This window comes from Ictalurus punctatus, chromosome 10 (genome assembly GCF_001660625.3).
Source record: "Ictalurus punctatus breed USDA103 chromosome 10, Coco_2.0, whole genome shotgun sequence".
In the NCBI taxonomy this organism is placed as follows: domain Eukaryota; kingdom Metazoa; phylum Chordata; class Actinopteri; order Siluriformes; family Ictaluridae; genus Ictalurus; species Ictalurus punctatus.
The window spans coordinates 12,514,726-12,531,932 of NC_030425.2; the positions used below are offsets into that span (position 1 = coordinate 12,514,726).

At 37.4% G+C, this 17,207-nt stretch overlaps 1 protein-coding gene across 4 annotated transcripts in view; it reads left to right on the forward strand.

The window, feature by feature from the left end:
- Nucleotides 1-9,484: 9,484 nt before the first annotated feature.
- The window catches only part of celf5a (cugbp, Elav-like family member 5a), a 219,708-nt gene continuing 211,985 nt past the window's right edge, over nt 9,485-17,207 (forward strand). For all 4 annotated transcript variants that reach the window (XM_017478655.3, XM_053683197.1, XM_017478659.3 and 1 more), the window contains exon 1: nt 9,485-10,099. In XM_017478655.3, coding sequence (XP_017334144.1) covers nt 9,709-10,099 — 391 coding nt within the window. In that variant the 5' untranslated portion in view covers nt 9,485-9,708. The remainder of the gene's footprint in view (nt 10,100-17,207) is intronic.

Sequence of the window (17,207 nt, forward strand, 5' to 3'; positions counted from 1 at the left end):
AGACATGAACCTGTGGTGCATTTTTTTAAACACAGTAATGTATTTATTCAAACCACTCCTTTCTTCTATAATTGCACCACACTGAACCAAGGAAAAAATAAATAAATAAATAAATAAATAACTAAATAGATAGATAGACATTGACTACAGATCTGAAGGTCGTGAGTTCAAATCCCAGCACTGCCAAGCTGCCGCTGCCACTGCTGGGTCCTTGAGCAAGGCCTGTAACCCTCAAATGCTAAGTTGTATAAATTAGAGAAATGTGAGTTGCTCTGGATAAGGGAGTCTGCCAAATGCCATAAATGTAAATCTATCTATCTATATCTATATCTATATATATATATACCCACGCATACACAGAGTATATTCAGTATATATACAGAAATTGCAATGATCTATAGAGTGGAGTTAATAAATACATTACTGTATTAAGATGTGTGCTTGGCTGGAATCACTTCCTTTTAAAAGCAGTGCAGTATAGTGCATTGACTGGGAAAGTAAAATGACTGTGAATAATCTAGTCAGTGGATAGGATCACTGACTGTGAGCTGTCCTTTCCTTATGGGCCTGTAAAATGAAGATGATCATGTTTGTCAATCCCTCACATCCTACTAACTATTTTCCTTCATTCAGGGGTGAGACAGAGACAGGCATCTATCCCAAGCTGCAACACTATTCAATAGCACACTACACAATAATTCTAGCACTCTATAACTCTGCTCATGCTGAAAGACAGGACTACACATGCATGGCACCCGTAAGTCCAGTGCAAATACCCTTACACTTTCATTATTCTGAGGTCTGTACATGTTATATCCTTTACATACTGTTCAATATGTTGTGATTACTTTAATCTATACATTTTTCACATATTGCAACCAGTAGATGCTGTTTAATGATAGATGAAAACATGACATGATGATTTAGATTTCTATTGTTTTTCTTCGCCCATATGTGCATGGTGACATCAGTAGATTGTCTTTTAGTAATATATAATGATGAATCACCTGCTATATCACTAGCCAAATGAACTAAGAAGGTAAAAAGTCAGTTTTATTTTCACTCTTAAATCTTGGTTTAATACAATTAATTAATTAATTCATTCATTCATCTTCAGTAAACACTTTAACCCAGTCAGAGTTCGGAGCTGTAGGAGTTGGAGGGTGTGGTTTAGTGTGAGGTTTAGTGCTGTGGGAAGGTATGATTTGGGGGACAAGCTGACAGGCATTTGAGTTCATGTTTGATGCCATATTTATGATCTAAGCGTGTGTGTATAGCCATGAGCGAAACAAAGCTGACCAAAACAGAATAAGAAGTGTTTTTGCCAACTGACCAGGCAAAAGGGGACAAGCATCAATAAATAATAGCTTGCGTGTGTCCTTACCCAGGGTCTGCTGTGTTCTCTGTGTGGCAGCTGTCAAGATTGTTCCAGGAGCCAGAACACTGGGCATGAGGCAGGAAGGCATGCTTCATGCCCAGTGGGCATGAAGATGAGACATCAGTTCATCACAGTCAAAATGGACACACACATTTACAGTAGCCAATCCAGCTACTGGGAGGTGTAAGTAAACCAGTGAGCAACTGGCAGGTTAAAATCCTAGAAAGTGTCCAAGTCACCCAATTCAGATTCCAGTAAAAATCCTTTCTGAAGACAATAGATCAGTTTCCCAATTTGGCTGTAGTTTTCTCAATCCAACCAAATAAACAGAACTACCCAATACATTAGTTTAAAGGATATCATGTTTTTTTCCCCCTGCTATTTCTGCTTCTCTATAATTCCCTGTCGCCAGATACATTTCACAGAGTTTACAGAAAGAGTGAGGCTGTGTTCATATCCCATGGCCTCAGTCCAATCATACAGTATATTAGCTGCAGAGGACCTTGAGATATTCTAACTGAACTAATGTGAAATGGCTTCTGATCTCCACAGGAGCTGATCAGAACTGCAAGTTTTTCCCTCTGAAATCCTTCTGTGCGTTGTATAATAAACTAACATGGGATTCGTTAATACATTCTGCTTCCATTTATACATTCTGCTTCAATGCATAGCTTAATATTTTATTTGTGATATGTTTTATGAAATGTTCACAATATGGATTGCATAAGACAAACAGATTCACATATTGTATGGGACAGCACCTTATTATATTATTTTTTAAAATAATAATCAGAAAGTTTTAATTATTATTTTAAAATCTTCTATAAATCATGTGAATGTGCATAATACAGTGTGCTATTATACAGTGTGTAATGACTTAGGTGACCCTTTGTGAGCTCAAATCTACAAATAAAATGTAATTGAAATATTCAATATTATTTTTGGTTCAGTGTTTCAGAAGGTTTGATCTGAAGTTAACCCAGGCCTTACATCGAAAATGGTGCTTGACTAGACAGAGAAGATGAAGCAGAGCTTACGAAAATGAATAGTTTGGTAAAAAAAAAATTGCACTTACTTCAAATGTAGTTCCTCAGCTAAGACATATTGGGTGTGTTTACCGTTGTAGTTTTTCACTGGCACTACAGAGCGTATATGTAATGGAGGTCACCCAAAACCTTGCTCATAAATATGTGCCCACCCACCATACATGCAATTAATGCTTTAGTAATGGAACACAGATTTGTCTGTGATTTTGGAGACAATATGACACAGTAATCAATAACTGTACATTGTGTACATGAACTTCTTGAACAAATTGAATAACTTTCCCCCCAACACTTGGTGTAACATACAAAAAAAGCAGAATATACAGCATGACAGTGTCATCGGAAGTGAGTATAGAAAGACTTGGGCATCTATGAACGAGTGACATGGACTTTATTACTTAACTTTAATATTAGTTCCATAACCTGCTAATATTATAGCTCCAGTACAAAACTAAAGAAAAGAAAGTTAGACACCAAACATGCACACACAGCCTCCGCATGGAGCAATGAGATCATATTACAAAGACACACTACTAAGCCCTAAACAAATAAGGATGAAAGCTTGAAAGCTGTGGTGTGTAACTGATACTCACTGATGAATTATGAACCATGCCCCATGATTCTTTAATTCTCTCTGTGTGATTGGAATGGACAGCTTCAGGTGCGCAACCTGCACACAAAATTGTGTAATTATGAGTGAGTGTGGAGTAGCTGAACTGGAGTAAGGAGAACTTGCATAGGCCTAACAACTCATCTGCAATTCAAGGTCACGGGGCATTAATGGGCAGCCATACATATGAAATATTAATCTGAACCAGTGTGGAAGAGAAAAGATAACAGCTTGACTCCATCTCACTGCAAGGGGTTCATCAAGCATCACCTCTCAAATGGATTGCTTAGCTACTTGATTTCTCCCACCTGAATTAATAGACAGCTCTCAAAAGACATTCAATGCCTTTATATGACATGTTTTTGTCTAGAATGAAAATGGTCACATTGCTCAATTCACATCAGAAAGAACGAATTGTCTGAGGCACCTTGCTATAATTTAACAATTTTACATTTTATGGATAATTAAAACACTGAAGAAACAAAAATAAAGTGGTGATTATAGTAGGTTTTAAAGACTGAATGTAGACTAGTTTAGTTACTTTTATTTTAAATGTGTTAGTGACTGCAGAGCATTATACATCCATCCATTTTCTGTACCACTCAGCCTACCCGAGGGGTATCGGGACACAAGGAAGGGGATGCCCTGTGATGGGTTGGCAAAATCGCACACACACACTATGGACAATTTGGAAATGACAATCAGCCTAAAACGCATGTCTTGTGTAACCGGAGAAAACCAACGAAGCATGGGGAGAACATGCACATTCCATGCACACAGCACAGAGGCAGGAATCAAACCCCTAACTCTGCAGGTGCGAAGCAAACGTGCTAACCACTAAGCCACCATGCCCCCCGAAAAACTAAATATATAGCAGTAAATGCTGTGATGTTATGAAATCAGCCAAGAGCAAACTAACTGATGAGAACATAAGTGGTGTCGTCATTTGACATTTCACACACCTCTCCCAAATGTAAATCAGAGCTCAGCATTTCAATTTAGTTTGTGCTACTTAAACTGTGAGTTCATTGTGCAAAACCCCAACTTTAATTCAGTGTTTTTTTTTTTGTTTTTTTTTTTTGTTTTTTTGGGTAATTTGAAGCACCTCATGTCTTGTAACTCACGGACTAACTTGCCATCATCAGAATGATTTCTAACCAGATTTCTAAATACAATATTTTATTATATTGTGTGGTGTATACCCAGCTAAAGTTAAAAACTAGGCTATATGGCTATAACTTAGTCTTTAGACATACTGCAGCAGCACATGATCTTGCCTTGATGGAAATTTCATCAAATTTCACCCAACATGGTCTAAACAGCTATCAAAACACAGGCCGAGGTGGTCAAGCTGGTAGACTGTCCATATCACATGTTATTTTTGCCAGTTATTTTCCAGCTCCTTTATTATTTGACAAAACTGATGAGTAATGTTAGATTTTCTAATTGCCTTACTGTTGTGTTATTTCTTTAAAAATAGCTTGTATATGATATAGCATTGCTAGAATGTAATTCAGAAAGTTTCCTTTCTACCAGCACTTACCATCTGGCATCCAGAATATGGATATATATATTATATACCTCCACACTAAGCTGAGCTTTTACATTACATTTAAATGAATATTACCCTAAAATTAATTAGCTGTCTAATATTTATAGAATTTAGCTAATATAAAGCCCATATTAAACCTTATATTTTGAATTTTTTTTTACACTTAACATTTTTTTTTTTTCAGAATACCCTTGCCAAACTTTAATAATGTCATGAAGGAGCTTTAATAAACAGTTTGACAATTAATTTAGTTTGTCTCTGATTAATTCAGGGACATAATTTCAGGATGATTAGATTGCCTGTCAGCTGTTGCCAGAGCCAACATTCTGCAAACAAATACGAACCATGACGGGTTTTGTCTTTATGCTTTACTTGAATGCAAGTTTACAGAGTTTAAAAGTGAGATTTTTTTTTTGTGGTAAGGACAAGATATGGTTGACTACAAGTTCCCTCTGGTGGTGACAAAATGTTTTGCAGTTTAAGCACGTACAGCTCTAAAATAGATAAAATTTAACTATTTGTTCTCATCTCATCATTTTCTAGATCGCAAATACAATAACACATACAATAGAAAACACATAGAATAACCTAGAAGGTTACTGAAGCTTTACTATGACCCAGGTTTGCTTATATAAAGCAATTTCTTTCCAAGAGTAATAAAATATTAAAAGTTGCTTCCTTGCTGCTTCACAATCACAGACATGTCCAGCAAATTGATAAACATAGTTCTAATAAATGATTAAATGGTAAAACAACACTTATTTTTTTTTACAGTTGCTTTAAACATTTTTCATCTTCAGTAACTACTTTATCTTGGTCAGGGTTGTAGTAGATCTCATGAAAACTGTGCGCAAGGCAGGAATTCACACTGGATTGGAGAAAACTAAAAACTTTTATCAATACTACAAAAATCTTTAGTCACAATTGAGAGGGATCTGAAAGTAGTATACTGTATGTCTTAAATTCATCTCCGCTTGAAAGAAATTGGTAAGCATGTCAAAGGAGAAAACGGTAGGTACACAATACCAGTCACAAATTTAGACTGCCATGCAAATACAAATTTTGATGTTTCTGGTCACATCTCCAAACCAAGCTTCCTGGGAGCATCCTGCAACGCCATCAGACAGTTGATTAGACTTTGGCTTGCATCCAGAAGAACTACCAACTACTTTGGCCTGACGGCTTTCCTTTCTTAATCTCAAGAGGCTCAAGTCAGGCTCAAGTCACTTCAAGTCAAGTCAAGTCAAGTCAAAGAGGCTCAAGTCACCTTGAGCCTCTTTCTGTCACTTCTGACTCTTTAATTCCTCTCATCTTCAGGACAGAAATGGCTCAGTGGCTCTGGGCTTCTAATTTGAAGGTCAGATTTTGAATCCCAGTACTGCCAAGCTGCCACTGTTGGGTTCTTGAGCAAGACCCTTATCTGATCAGCTCAATTGTAAGTATCTTTGGATAAAAATGTCTGCTGAATGATGAAAATGAAAGACAATGGTCTTGCCACAAAGCATATTACTTCTACTGATACGCACCTATGCATTTACATTTGCTTGTATTTCCTCATTTGTAAGTCATTTTGGATAAAAGCATCTGCTAAATGATTAAATGTAAATATACCGACCAGTTCTTCATAATTACTGAGCTTCCTTTTTGGGGAACTTTCTCTCCAGATATACCAACAGCTACCAGTTTCTTATAGAGCACTTGGCTGCTTTGGAAAGTGCAGGTGTTAGTTTACCTCAACTGCAGAACTGTTGGGTTCTGCAATAACTTTCACCACTTGAGTGTAGAGGCAACTTTATCATTCCTCTCTTAGTGCCTTGGGGCAGCAAATAAAGATATGTGACAAGTAGAACATGGGATGCCCACTGTCAGGACAGTGAAGTCAGCGTAGCTTTCTGCAGCTTAACCCAAGTCACCTTCCTTTCAAACTTGTCCCATCTCATCCAGGCTCACTGTAAATTGTTATCATTCTGCAGGATCACCTCTCCTCCATTGCTGCTCTCACCTTCTCATAGATTAGTCAGCACTGCTTTTTTTTTCTTTGAAGGTTTCAATGTGGGGAGTTGAAATGAAGCTTTATTTGAGGCTGAGGCTTACCACTCCCATCAGCCTATTGTGATGTAGCCTTGTTTCTTCAAGTGAGACAGCTTCTTTTGCAATCTACTTTCTCCCTTCATCTCAGTTCCATCTTACAGATTACTCGCTTGCTTGTACTATTAAACTTCTTCATCTTTCATCAACTCAAACTCCTCTCACAAGTATTTGAGTAGATGTTGCAGCCTATTGTTGTCCCTGCACACTGTGATGCTGCTAAGGTTCCTTGGCAGTATCTCCCATCATCCAAGGTAGTTGCAAACCTTCTTCTCCAAGGCCTGAACTGTTCAGAGTGTAACTTTCAATAACAAAAGTAGCAATAGTATACTGGAAAGTATAGCATGCTGGCACAGCCATGCTTTAAAGTTTGCAGTAGTCTAGTCTCCTCATTGTAGATAGAGTTGATGGATGTTGCATCCCTCAGGGTGCTATTGAACACCATGCCTAGACTCTTCACAGGCTTCTCATTGATGATTGGGGTGGTTATGCCTGTAGTGCTGAATCAGAACTTACCAACCATCTTTCATTTCCACAGCATCATCAATCTGGACATGGATAGTTTCAGTCTCAAATGAGCCCACACGGTCAATGTCTTCCATCCCTGCAGATTCAACATAGAGCCTGAGACTAATTCTGAGGTAAATATCATATCATTATCATGTCATCAAGATCAAGTCCTGATAGAGGATTAACATAAGTTTTCATGAACTTCTAAAGGGTTATGCTTATATTTGCACATTTTGTCTCTTAAGAGAAACAGTAAATAGTGAACCTGGCTTTGAAAATCCTCCAGTGTAAACCAAACGGGGATGGTTTGAAGTTACATAGACTCGAGTGAATGAAAAGTGTAGGTAGGCTCATGAAGGTGGATTAGAGATTCGAGAATGCCAAGCTGCTATGAAGAGTAAAATACAAGGATAGATTTGACATGTTTAGTTTTTTGTCTGGTACTTTTGACTGATATTGTATGTGTGTGTCTGTTTGAGTATGTGTCAGTGTGAGTAAGTGCATAAAAATAACACCTTTAATTTGTGTCTTCTGCAAGAAACTGGACTTGATCACACAATTACTCATGTAATCACCCCAGAGTATAAGGAGAAGGTTGGTCTCAAGTGTTTTTTATGTCTCTCCAATCCTCTTTGTCTGCTTAATAAGCAACAGAAATTGTAGCACTCTAAACTGTATGTAGCTTTCTGTGAAATGTGCTAACAGTCCCACCACAATCGATCTCTTGTCGCAGTCTCTCAGCCAAGTGAAATACTAATGGTGATGGTCAATAAACCATGGAGTGGAAGTTCTGCCTCTCTCCACCCCATCAAACACACCTCTAAATATAGATACCCTACCTTGCTCCAAGGCTGCTTTAATATCAGCAAGCTTCAATGTAACTGACTCTCCAGTCAAAAAGTCTTGCCATTAGTAACCCAAATGTTCTAGTTTTTTTTTAGTCCTCTCTCACAATAATGGCATTCAAAAGTTTACTTTCTACGATCACATAAGAATAACATAGAAATGAAAGCATACTACAACATTGCACAACCACGTTAACAACAAGTGCCTCTTTTCCAGGATTGATTGAGCGATTGATTGGTGTATTGAAGCTCTATGCCACTTCCTGTTAATAAGGTAGAAGATGGAGTGAGGAAAATGGACTTTCTAGTTCTGTAAAAAAAAAAAAATAAAAAATAAAAAAGGAGAAAAAGCACAACTTTTTTTTAACATAAGAAATAAAAAAAAAACTTCAACAGATGAAGAAAAGAAGGATTTGCAGAGTGCACAATGTAGAGAGTAATCACCAATATGTAAAATCCTGCTAACCTTTTCTGACTGCATTTTCAAGGAACAAAATGAAATGGTATATGTATCATAATCAACTTTATGAAACAATCTTTTATGGGAGTTACTCAAGGAAAATGAATGTGTCTGGAGATTTATTTTGCTTCACTGGTTTTCAATGCAACGTGCACAGCAAAGGAAAAGATGGACTATTGTAGAATAAACACAGATATAATTTACACATGAAAATAATTTTGTGTATTTGAAATGAGTTTGGTTGGCACAATAACACAATTTTACAAGATTACTGTCTGTATATAGTTTCTGTACACGTTCTCTTCATGTCCACAAGTTCTCTGATTTTCTCCCAAATCCCCAAAACATGCTAGAAGATGGATCTGGTACACTAAAGTGCCCCTAGGTGTAGGTGTGTGTGTGTGTGTGTGTGTGTGTGTGTGTGTGTGTGTGTGTGTGTGTATGGTGTCCTCAGATGGACTAATGTCCCATTCAGGGTGTATTCCCACCTCACACCCAAGCTCCGGATTCACAGTGACCCTGACCAGGATAGAGTGCTTACTAAAGATGAATGAAATGAACTTTGGTTAATAGACATCCTCTGAACAGTCTACCTTTAGCTAGGTGTGTACCTGTGTGTAACTGTTTTTCCACCAGTTACCACTCTCCGTTGTTCTAGACAATATCAAATACACGTCTGCTTTTGTTAATGTCTAGAGCAGTGGAGAGAGGCAATGTTTATTATATATAGCACTTTGTAAAGCACTTTGGTCAACACATGTTTTAAACTTGGGATCAATGATTTACATCGTATTGGATGTCGCTTAAAAGCTCAAAAACTAAAACAATTGTGATTCCACTTTATCACCGTTTGGTGTTGCTCGAGTGTAGCTAAACGTGCGCTCCTTCCAGTATTCCTTCATCCGCTTTGCTCGTTGTGTGTGTGTGTGTGTGTGTTGGCCCGAAAAAGAGCGCGGGTTTTTCCAGCTGAGTACTCTCTCTCTCTCTCTCTCTCTCTCTCTCTCTCTCTCTCTCTCTCTCTCTCTCTCTGCGCGTGTGTTTGTGTGTGTTTGTTCGTGCGTGTGTGCGCGCGTCTCTCTCTCTGTGTGTGTGTGTGTGTGAGAGAGAGAGAGAGCGAGAGAGCGAGCGAGCGTGTGTGTGTTTGTGTGTGTGAGCGAGTGTATGCGCGTGCGTGCGCGCGCGCTGTCATTATTGCTATCCAGTCTGCTCCGCGCTCGCGATGGCCAGATTCATTTCGCGTGAGGCAGGAAGGCAGCAGAGCTGTCCCGCTCCCGCTCCGGTTTCCGCTCCTGCTTCCTCACGCGCTCCGGTTCCGGTTCCGTGCAGCCTGTTCGCGCCTGGCCCCGGGGCAGCACCAAGCCCACAGCCGCTCCTCTTCCTGCTCCTCCTCCCCTACCAGCACCAGGTTCTTCCCGAACCCATGAACGGCTCCGAGTCCATCTCCATCCACCCGGAGAACGGCACCATGAAAGACCAAGACGCGATCAAACTGTTTATCGGGCAAATCCCGCGCAACCTGGAGGAGAAAGACCTGAAGCCACTGTTCGAACAGTTTGGGAAAATCCACGAACTGACAGTGTTAAAGGACCGATACACCGGCATGCACAAAGGTAAAGCGTCAATCGCCCCTTCTCCCCCGGACAGCACTGCTCAATAGCCTAAAAATCCTCGGTCCAGAGGAAAGCTTACACCTGTTTATGTGCTACAACAGACATGTCAATCAAAGCTGTGACACGGAATTAGTGGGTCGTCAGTTTCTCCAGGTGTTAATAATAATAATAATAATAATAATAATAATAATAATAATAATAATAATAATAATATAATGTAAACATTCGTCATGAGAATGTCATTTATGTCATTCATCTGAGTTAAAACAACAACACGAAAAAAAAAGAGTTAGCTGTTATAGAATTTTTCCATTCACTCGTGTTATTGTTTTTGACGTGCAGTCTATAGTGTACCTGTGGGATTTACACCGTGACGCTGGACAGCTACACAAAGACTCTGTCAGTCATTTCACTGTATTTGTGTGACGCTTTTTCGGATCTGGGTCAAAGTGAGGTATTTTTCATCAGTCTGTCCATTCGTTCGCATTCAGAAAACATCATCTATTCGTTTTAGTGCTGTCATGATCTCACTGCTTAGTGTTTAGCTGTATCTCAGTGTGATGACATTATGTTCTGTAGACTGTGATGAGGCCAGAGTGCTATAGAACCTACAGCTTTCTTTAAATCAACCTTTTTGTGCTCCTCCGTGGAAGATACGTTTTAATTCGAAATTTTAATGACTGAGCAGTAATGCTGTACTGGTATAAAACGTGAAGTTACTCATGATGAAAATGAATCCTACTTTCTCCTAGAAGATGCTTAAGGTGCGTTGAACAAGCGCTCGCGCTGAGCTCACGCGCGGGAAAGTGGCATTCAGTTTCCTCAGGCAAAGTGAGGCGTCTTTCTTGTCTGGATGTTTCTATAGGTAGGTGTGACACAAACATTTTGCTTTTGCGGCTATGCAAATGTGATATTAGAAAATTCACTCATCATCTGCTATTTATTTACAATCTGTCTTCATTTCTGTCAGGCAATGAACATCAAAAGCATCAAAAGCCTTTGCAGTTATATGTCATGGTTACATGGTTAGTTGGCAAAAGGTTTTTATTTATATGTATATATATATGTGTGTGTGTGTGTGTGTGTGTGTGTGTGTGTGTGTGTGTCTGTGTGCGTGTGCATATGTGTATATATATATATATATATATATATATATATATATATATATATATATATATATATATAAATATAAGTATATGTGTGTGTGTATATATATATATATATATATATATATATATATATATATATATATATATATGAGACATTCTGAATAGTTACTGTTTATATACATCCTCTTTACACAGGCCAACAAAATGAAATTACAGTGTGGTATTCATTATAACCCAAGCCTCATGTAAAATCCTGTGTTTTCTTAATTAACTTGTGATTTAAGAGGTTCCTCTTACTAAGGGGATCAGATGTGGAGGCCAGGCTGCTAATTCACGCGGGAAAACATGGCATTAGTTTGTTAGGTGTGATAATAATGCATGACCATAATGACTTGACTGAAGAGGATTAGTGGTTCTAGGTATTGTATGAGGCCTCGGTTCCTCGGATCAGCTGCCATGTCCCTTAACACAGCCTGCTTTTCCCCAATTAAAATGTGCTCTGCTCCGGTACCCAGCAATATTTAATATGACTAATGCTGTTCAATGCAAGCCCCCGGGCAAATATTGGTATTAATAATTAGCATTCACCCCTGCGATATTTGGTGATTGATCACTCAAAGTGTATTGCTCCCTTAGCACTTAATTAAAGTTTGGATGTTTAATATTTAACAAACCATTATGGGGATATGTGATCTTTTGAATTCAGCCGATTATAAATCCTGATAAATGCTGAATTTCTCAAGATAAAAGAGAAATAAGGCTAATCTTTGGCTGCACGCAGTTTTCCACATTCTTTCTGGTTTTTGTGACTGCCATGCCTTTGATAAAAGTATGGAAGACAGCAGTGTTCACATGTATGGAGAATAGTTACTGATATTACAAATGATCATATGTGCTACAGTAAAATATTTGCATTAATGTCATTGGGATCATAGTGCTAATATCTTTATAACTTGCGTGGAAATATTTCTGGAAAGCCATTCACAATATATGAAAGTAAAAAAATAATAAAACGGCAGCATTATTTTTAACCCCTGTCTCATGTAAGCATGTTGCATGTGCAGACAAATACTTGGATTTAGAGCGTTCGTGTGCCATACAGACTGATTATAGTAGAAATGGCCTTGGTTGGTCATATATAATATGATGATAATATGGTAATATATGGTGATAATTATAAATTAAATTATTATAAATGTGATTGCCATAATATTAAAAGACGTCTGTATATCACAAACAATCCACACATTTTACATTACTGCATCTGTATTGAACAATGGCTTAAAAAGTCAAGGCCATTAATAGAAAAGTGTGTGAAACTAGGATAATTACCTCTTCAGAAGAGGTTAATTGGAGTCAGAAGTTCCAATCAGTTTGAGTGTGAGTTTGGACTGCGCTCCCATAGGAAAAAAATAAAATAAAACTCTTTGTTAACTGCTCTTTACAACACAATTTCGTTAAACTGCAAAATGATGGAATCAAAAGATACTTCACAAGACTTTAGAAAACTTACGTTTCTGAAGCCATTAAGACGAAAAAGAGCGTTAAATGATTTCTAAAGTGGTGAGCCACGCAGTTTATAAATGGAACAAAATTCAGCACCATTACTGCACATTGAAACCACAAATGGTGTTGTGTTGACAGGTAAAGATGTGCAGGCACAAAATACTACACCAGAGTGATGGTCTATTATGTCGGAAACGTGTTTAATTATGTTTGGTGGACAAAATATCTTTTTGATAATTGATTTTTCATATAAAACACTGTACATCAACACCAAAATGTCATCCCATCTATGAAGCATGGTGGAGGGATTATATTGATACTGCATTGATTTTCAGGATGGTTTGCAGTCATCTATTATACATTTTCAAACTGCATAATGAGAATCAGCCAGAGAGTATTAAGATGGCTACCTGCCTTGAGCTGCACTGAAATATTATTACATGAGCTGTAGTAGATTATTTATGTAAGCTTTTAATTGAATATAATATGACCTAAATCTGGTTGAGAAATTAGGCAAATGTCATCCTCGTCACAGCACAAGACTGATCAAGAACTAGTGAATATACTTTTTCTGTAAATTGGTACGGCACAACCCTAACACTACCCATGAAAAATCATCACTGTATTGTCTACTCATCAATTTGGCATTCTTCCACTCACCCATTTTGGATTAAGAGTGTCGGATGTTTTATTTGAGATTTTATTTATAGTCTAGATAGCTTAACTATGTATTCAATTTTAAATTAAACTACATATTAAAAGAAAAATGCTAGTTGTTATGGCACATGATGATCCAATTTTCCAACAATACCAAGAACTGCAGGAGAATTACATTTTGTGTTTAATTGGACTTTTTAATGAATAATTATTTATTTGAGTTATTTATTTTATTTATTATTATTTCAACAAAGACAGAAATGTAGGCATTAATGCAAAAATATAAATGATTCCAAAAAGGTCCACTTTATTAGACCAACCAAATTTTACAATGAAACAAGCAAGACACAGATAAACTAGTCACAACAACCAAAAATAAAGGAATGTATTATGCAATAGGGACTTTCTTTCTTAAATACATGCAGCTTTTCCCCAGACAGCAGCCTAAAGTCTTTTTCTTCTCTTAAAGATCGCTTGACCAGGGATCTTTGCTGTAGGCATGTGAACTGTGAACATGAAAACATTAAGACACGGTTGTTGACTTGCAACCGTGCTGACTTGCATTTATTACCAGAAATTATGTAGTTTAATGCCGTTCTCATTTTTGGGAACGTGTTTCAGAGACCCACTTGATATGTTTGCTTTTTAGTATGTTGTTAATTAGAATTCATCGCTCTAGAAAATTTAGAATACTCTGTGACTAGTGGGCAAATCTTCAAAATAAAGTCAAATCTGTTTTGTAACTGGCTGTTGAACTTGCCTGTTGGATCCCCTGCCAAAACCCCACCCTCTGTATTTAGCATTTGCTCAGTAAGCTAAACTTGAACATTGCGAATGTTCAAATAAAATGATGGTAGGTTTTGCCCAGACAAATTCAGCTCTCGTCAGTTTTGATAGTTCGAAGCCAGCAGCTTCCGTCAAACCATGCTTAATATTGTCATGGCAACTACAGTGAAATAGAGGCATAGATGAATATCTGGCCTAACACCAGATTTTCTGCAGGAAATGACATTTCTTGTATTTTAACAACTTCACAGATTTTCTTTCCAGGTCATTATATGTAGGAGTTGAATAAGCACTGGTCAATTTGTACACTATTGAAAGCATTCAGTGCTTCTGTTTTCTGAGAGTGGAGTGGAAATGACAAATGACACACACAAAAAAAGAAGTTATGAAGCGCTGACCGATTTTAATGTTGTGTTCCATCCATTCATCGGAGGAAAATAAATTGAGAGCACCTAGGAGATTTGCTTTAGCATCTTGTGATAATCACTCACAGTTTTGAGCTGATTCATGAGAACTCCAGTGAGAGAAACTCTATGATCAAGAGAGACGCAAATGTGCTGAGAAATCCGTTTTATCTTCCCAGACATTTGCATAAAAAACAAAACAAACCCATAACTTTGTGATGGAGGAAGTGTCAGTAATCTGTGATCACTGAAACACACATTGTCTCACTTCCTTTCTCTTTCTGTCTCTCAGAACTGGACAGGAGAGAAATGAAAGGTAGGCAGGAGGCTAAGCACAACAGATGAACAGACTGAGAGAGATGGAGCGATTGTCAAAGGTGTAGAAAACAAACAGTGTCTTTAATGTGAAGGTGCCCCATGGAGTGACGGCTCGCTGTGGCAGCTTGAGATATGCATGAAGGGAAACAAAAGGATTTACTGTGAAGTAAAGGTATGAGGGGCAGATTGGGCAGAAGTGTAGAATGATCACAACTGCAAAATGCTGACGTAAGTACAGAAACGGACATGTTATAAGATAAGAGCTACTATAGTCCAAATTATTGAAACTTTTCCACAGTATAATATAACACTTAATTTAAAGTTAACCCCATCATCACCATCATCCCAGACTGGAATGTATTGTTTGAGCATACTTATTACTAACATAATTCTAAATGCCATGAAAGAAGAAGAAGATGAATGAGAGTTGAAACGGAGAGGAATACTATTAGTGTTCTTTGTGTCACCCATCAGGGATGTGTTTGAAAGGAACACTGCTCAGCAGGGCTAAAAATAGAAATCTGTGGTATTTCCAAAAATAGGTTAAGCTGCCATCGCTGCACTGCTGGCATGACATCACCACTCTGCTGCCAGCCTTCCCCCAAAGACTGCTTCTGTACTGTGGAAATGAAGGGAAGCAGAGCATGAGGGAAGATAAGAGAGAGAGACGGGGGTGGGGGGTGGGTGTGTTGGGGTGGACAGAGAGAGCAGAGGAGAGGGAGACAGAGTGTTGGAAACAAAAGAGACAGAAGAAAAGGGGGAGGATAGATGCACTGTCTATGGCTGCCGTTTCATTTTCTCTTTGTTCTTCCATAGCCCTCTTTTCCACACTGCATAGCATCACTCAGACACTGTATGTCTGACGTCCTCCCAGCATTCTCCGTGTTGCTTTTTCTTTTCGTTAGAAGAGCTGGTTTACCCTGGTTGGAGGCATCTCAGGTAATTTCACTTGTTAGAATGATGCGGGATCACTAAGCCTTCCTAAGATACCCCAGACCTGAGTGTTATGCATTAGTAGCTCTGAAATCAAAGTGATATTAAAATGAAATCTTTTTTCTTTTTCACAGTATGTGTTTCATATCTTACTACATTCTTGTTTCTTGCTTAATTTAAATGGCTTTAGGTACTTTAGGAACGTTTATGTCAGTGTACGCCTTAGCTGTCTCTCGCTCTATGTACTACAGAGTTAATTCTCACATAGTATCTATAAATTACGTGTTGCAGGACAGTGTAAAACATGAGAAAAAAACCCCCCAAGAATCTAATTTCGACTTCCAGATTTGAATTTATTACGCGTTTAAAGTAAATAAAGGAATCTTTTTTAAAGATAAAAAATAGAATAGAATAGATTTCATAAGGAAAAAAAATCACAGGAAAATTAATTAGCCAGTTTAAGTGAAAAGATTTTTTAAAAAAATGCAACAGGTACACTCTACATTCTTTCTCTCTGGGATGTGGGATCTTTTGTACATGTAAAACATGGAAAAGTTCAATATTACTCTACAAGCTAATTAAAAGTATAGCACTGGTATTTAAGGTCCAGTTATATACTGTACATTAAATATTTCCTTAAGGTAAATGACATTCACATTACCATGTAATAGATATCTACTAAAGGTACAAACAGTTGCAAGGAAATATACAGTTTATTACCATTTTTTCTGAGATTGTGCATAAATTAATGAAATTTGTTGGCAAGCAAGATTGTTACTGTCATATTTTATTTCCACAGTGTTTAATAAAAGAAGTGTTATTTTCCGCACTTAAAGCTACATTGCTTGATACACTTAATTGATAATTAATAACTAGGCTTTTATTGGTGCATGGAAAGAATTACCTCGGCTCTTTTTAATTAAGTACTCAGTGATGCACAGTATATGTTCCTGTTTTTGTACCTTTATTCAAACAGTACAAGACTGTACTACATAGACGTATACAAAACCAAATAAACCAAATGGATTAGACGTAATCCAAGTGCTAATTTGATATTATATTATACTTTACATCATTATTTGCATCCACTTTCTACTCAACAGTGTTATTTATACCAGCTTATTCAAGTACTGCTATATGTTAAAAAATAAAATTATATATATATATATATATATATATATATATATATATATATATATATATATATATATACTTTTAAATATAATTCAGCCACAGACAGTCACTTAAAATTAACTCAAGCAGTGATGACTCGCACTCTCTAACTTTTCCTGCTTCTTTGACCTGTAATAATGACTCCATCGAAACACTACTGACTTTTGGTGATGATGTTCCAGGCATCCGTTAAAAATATAATGCTACATGTTTATCTAAAAC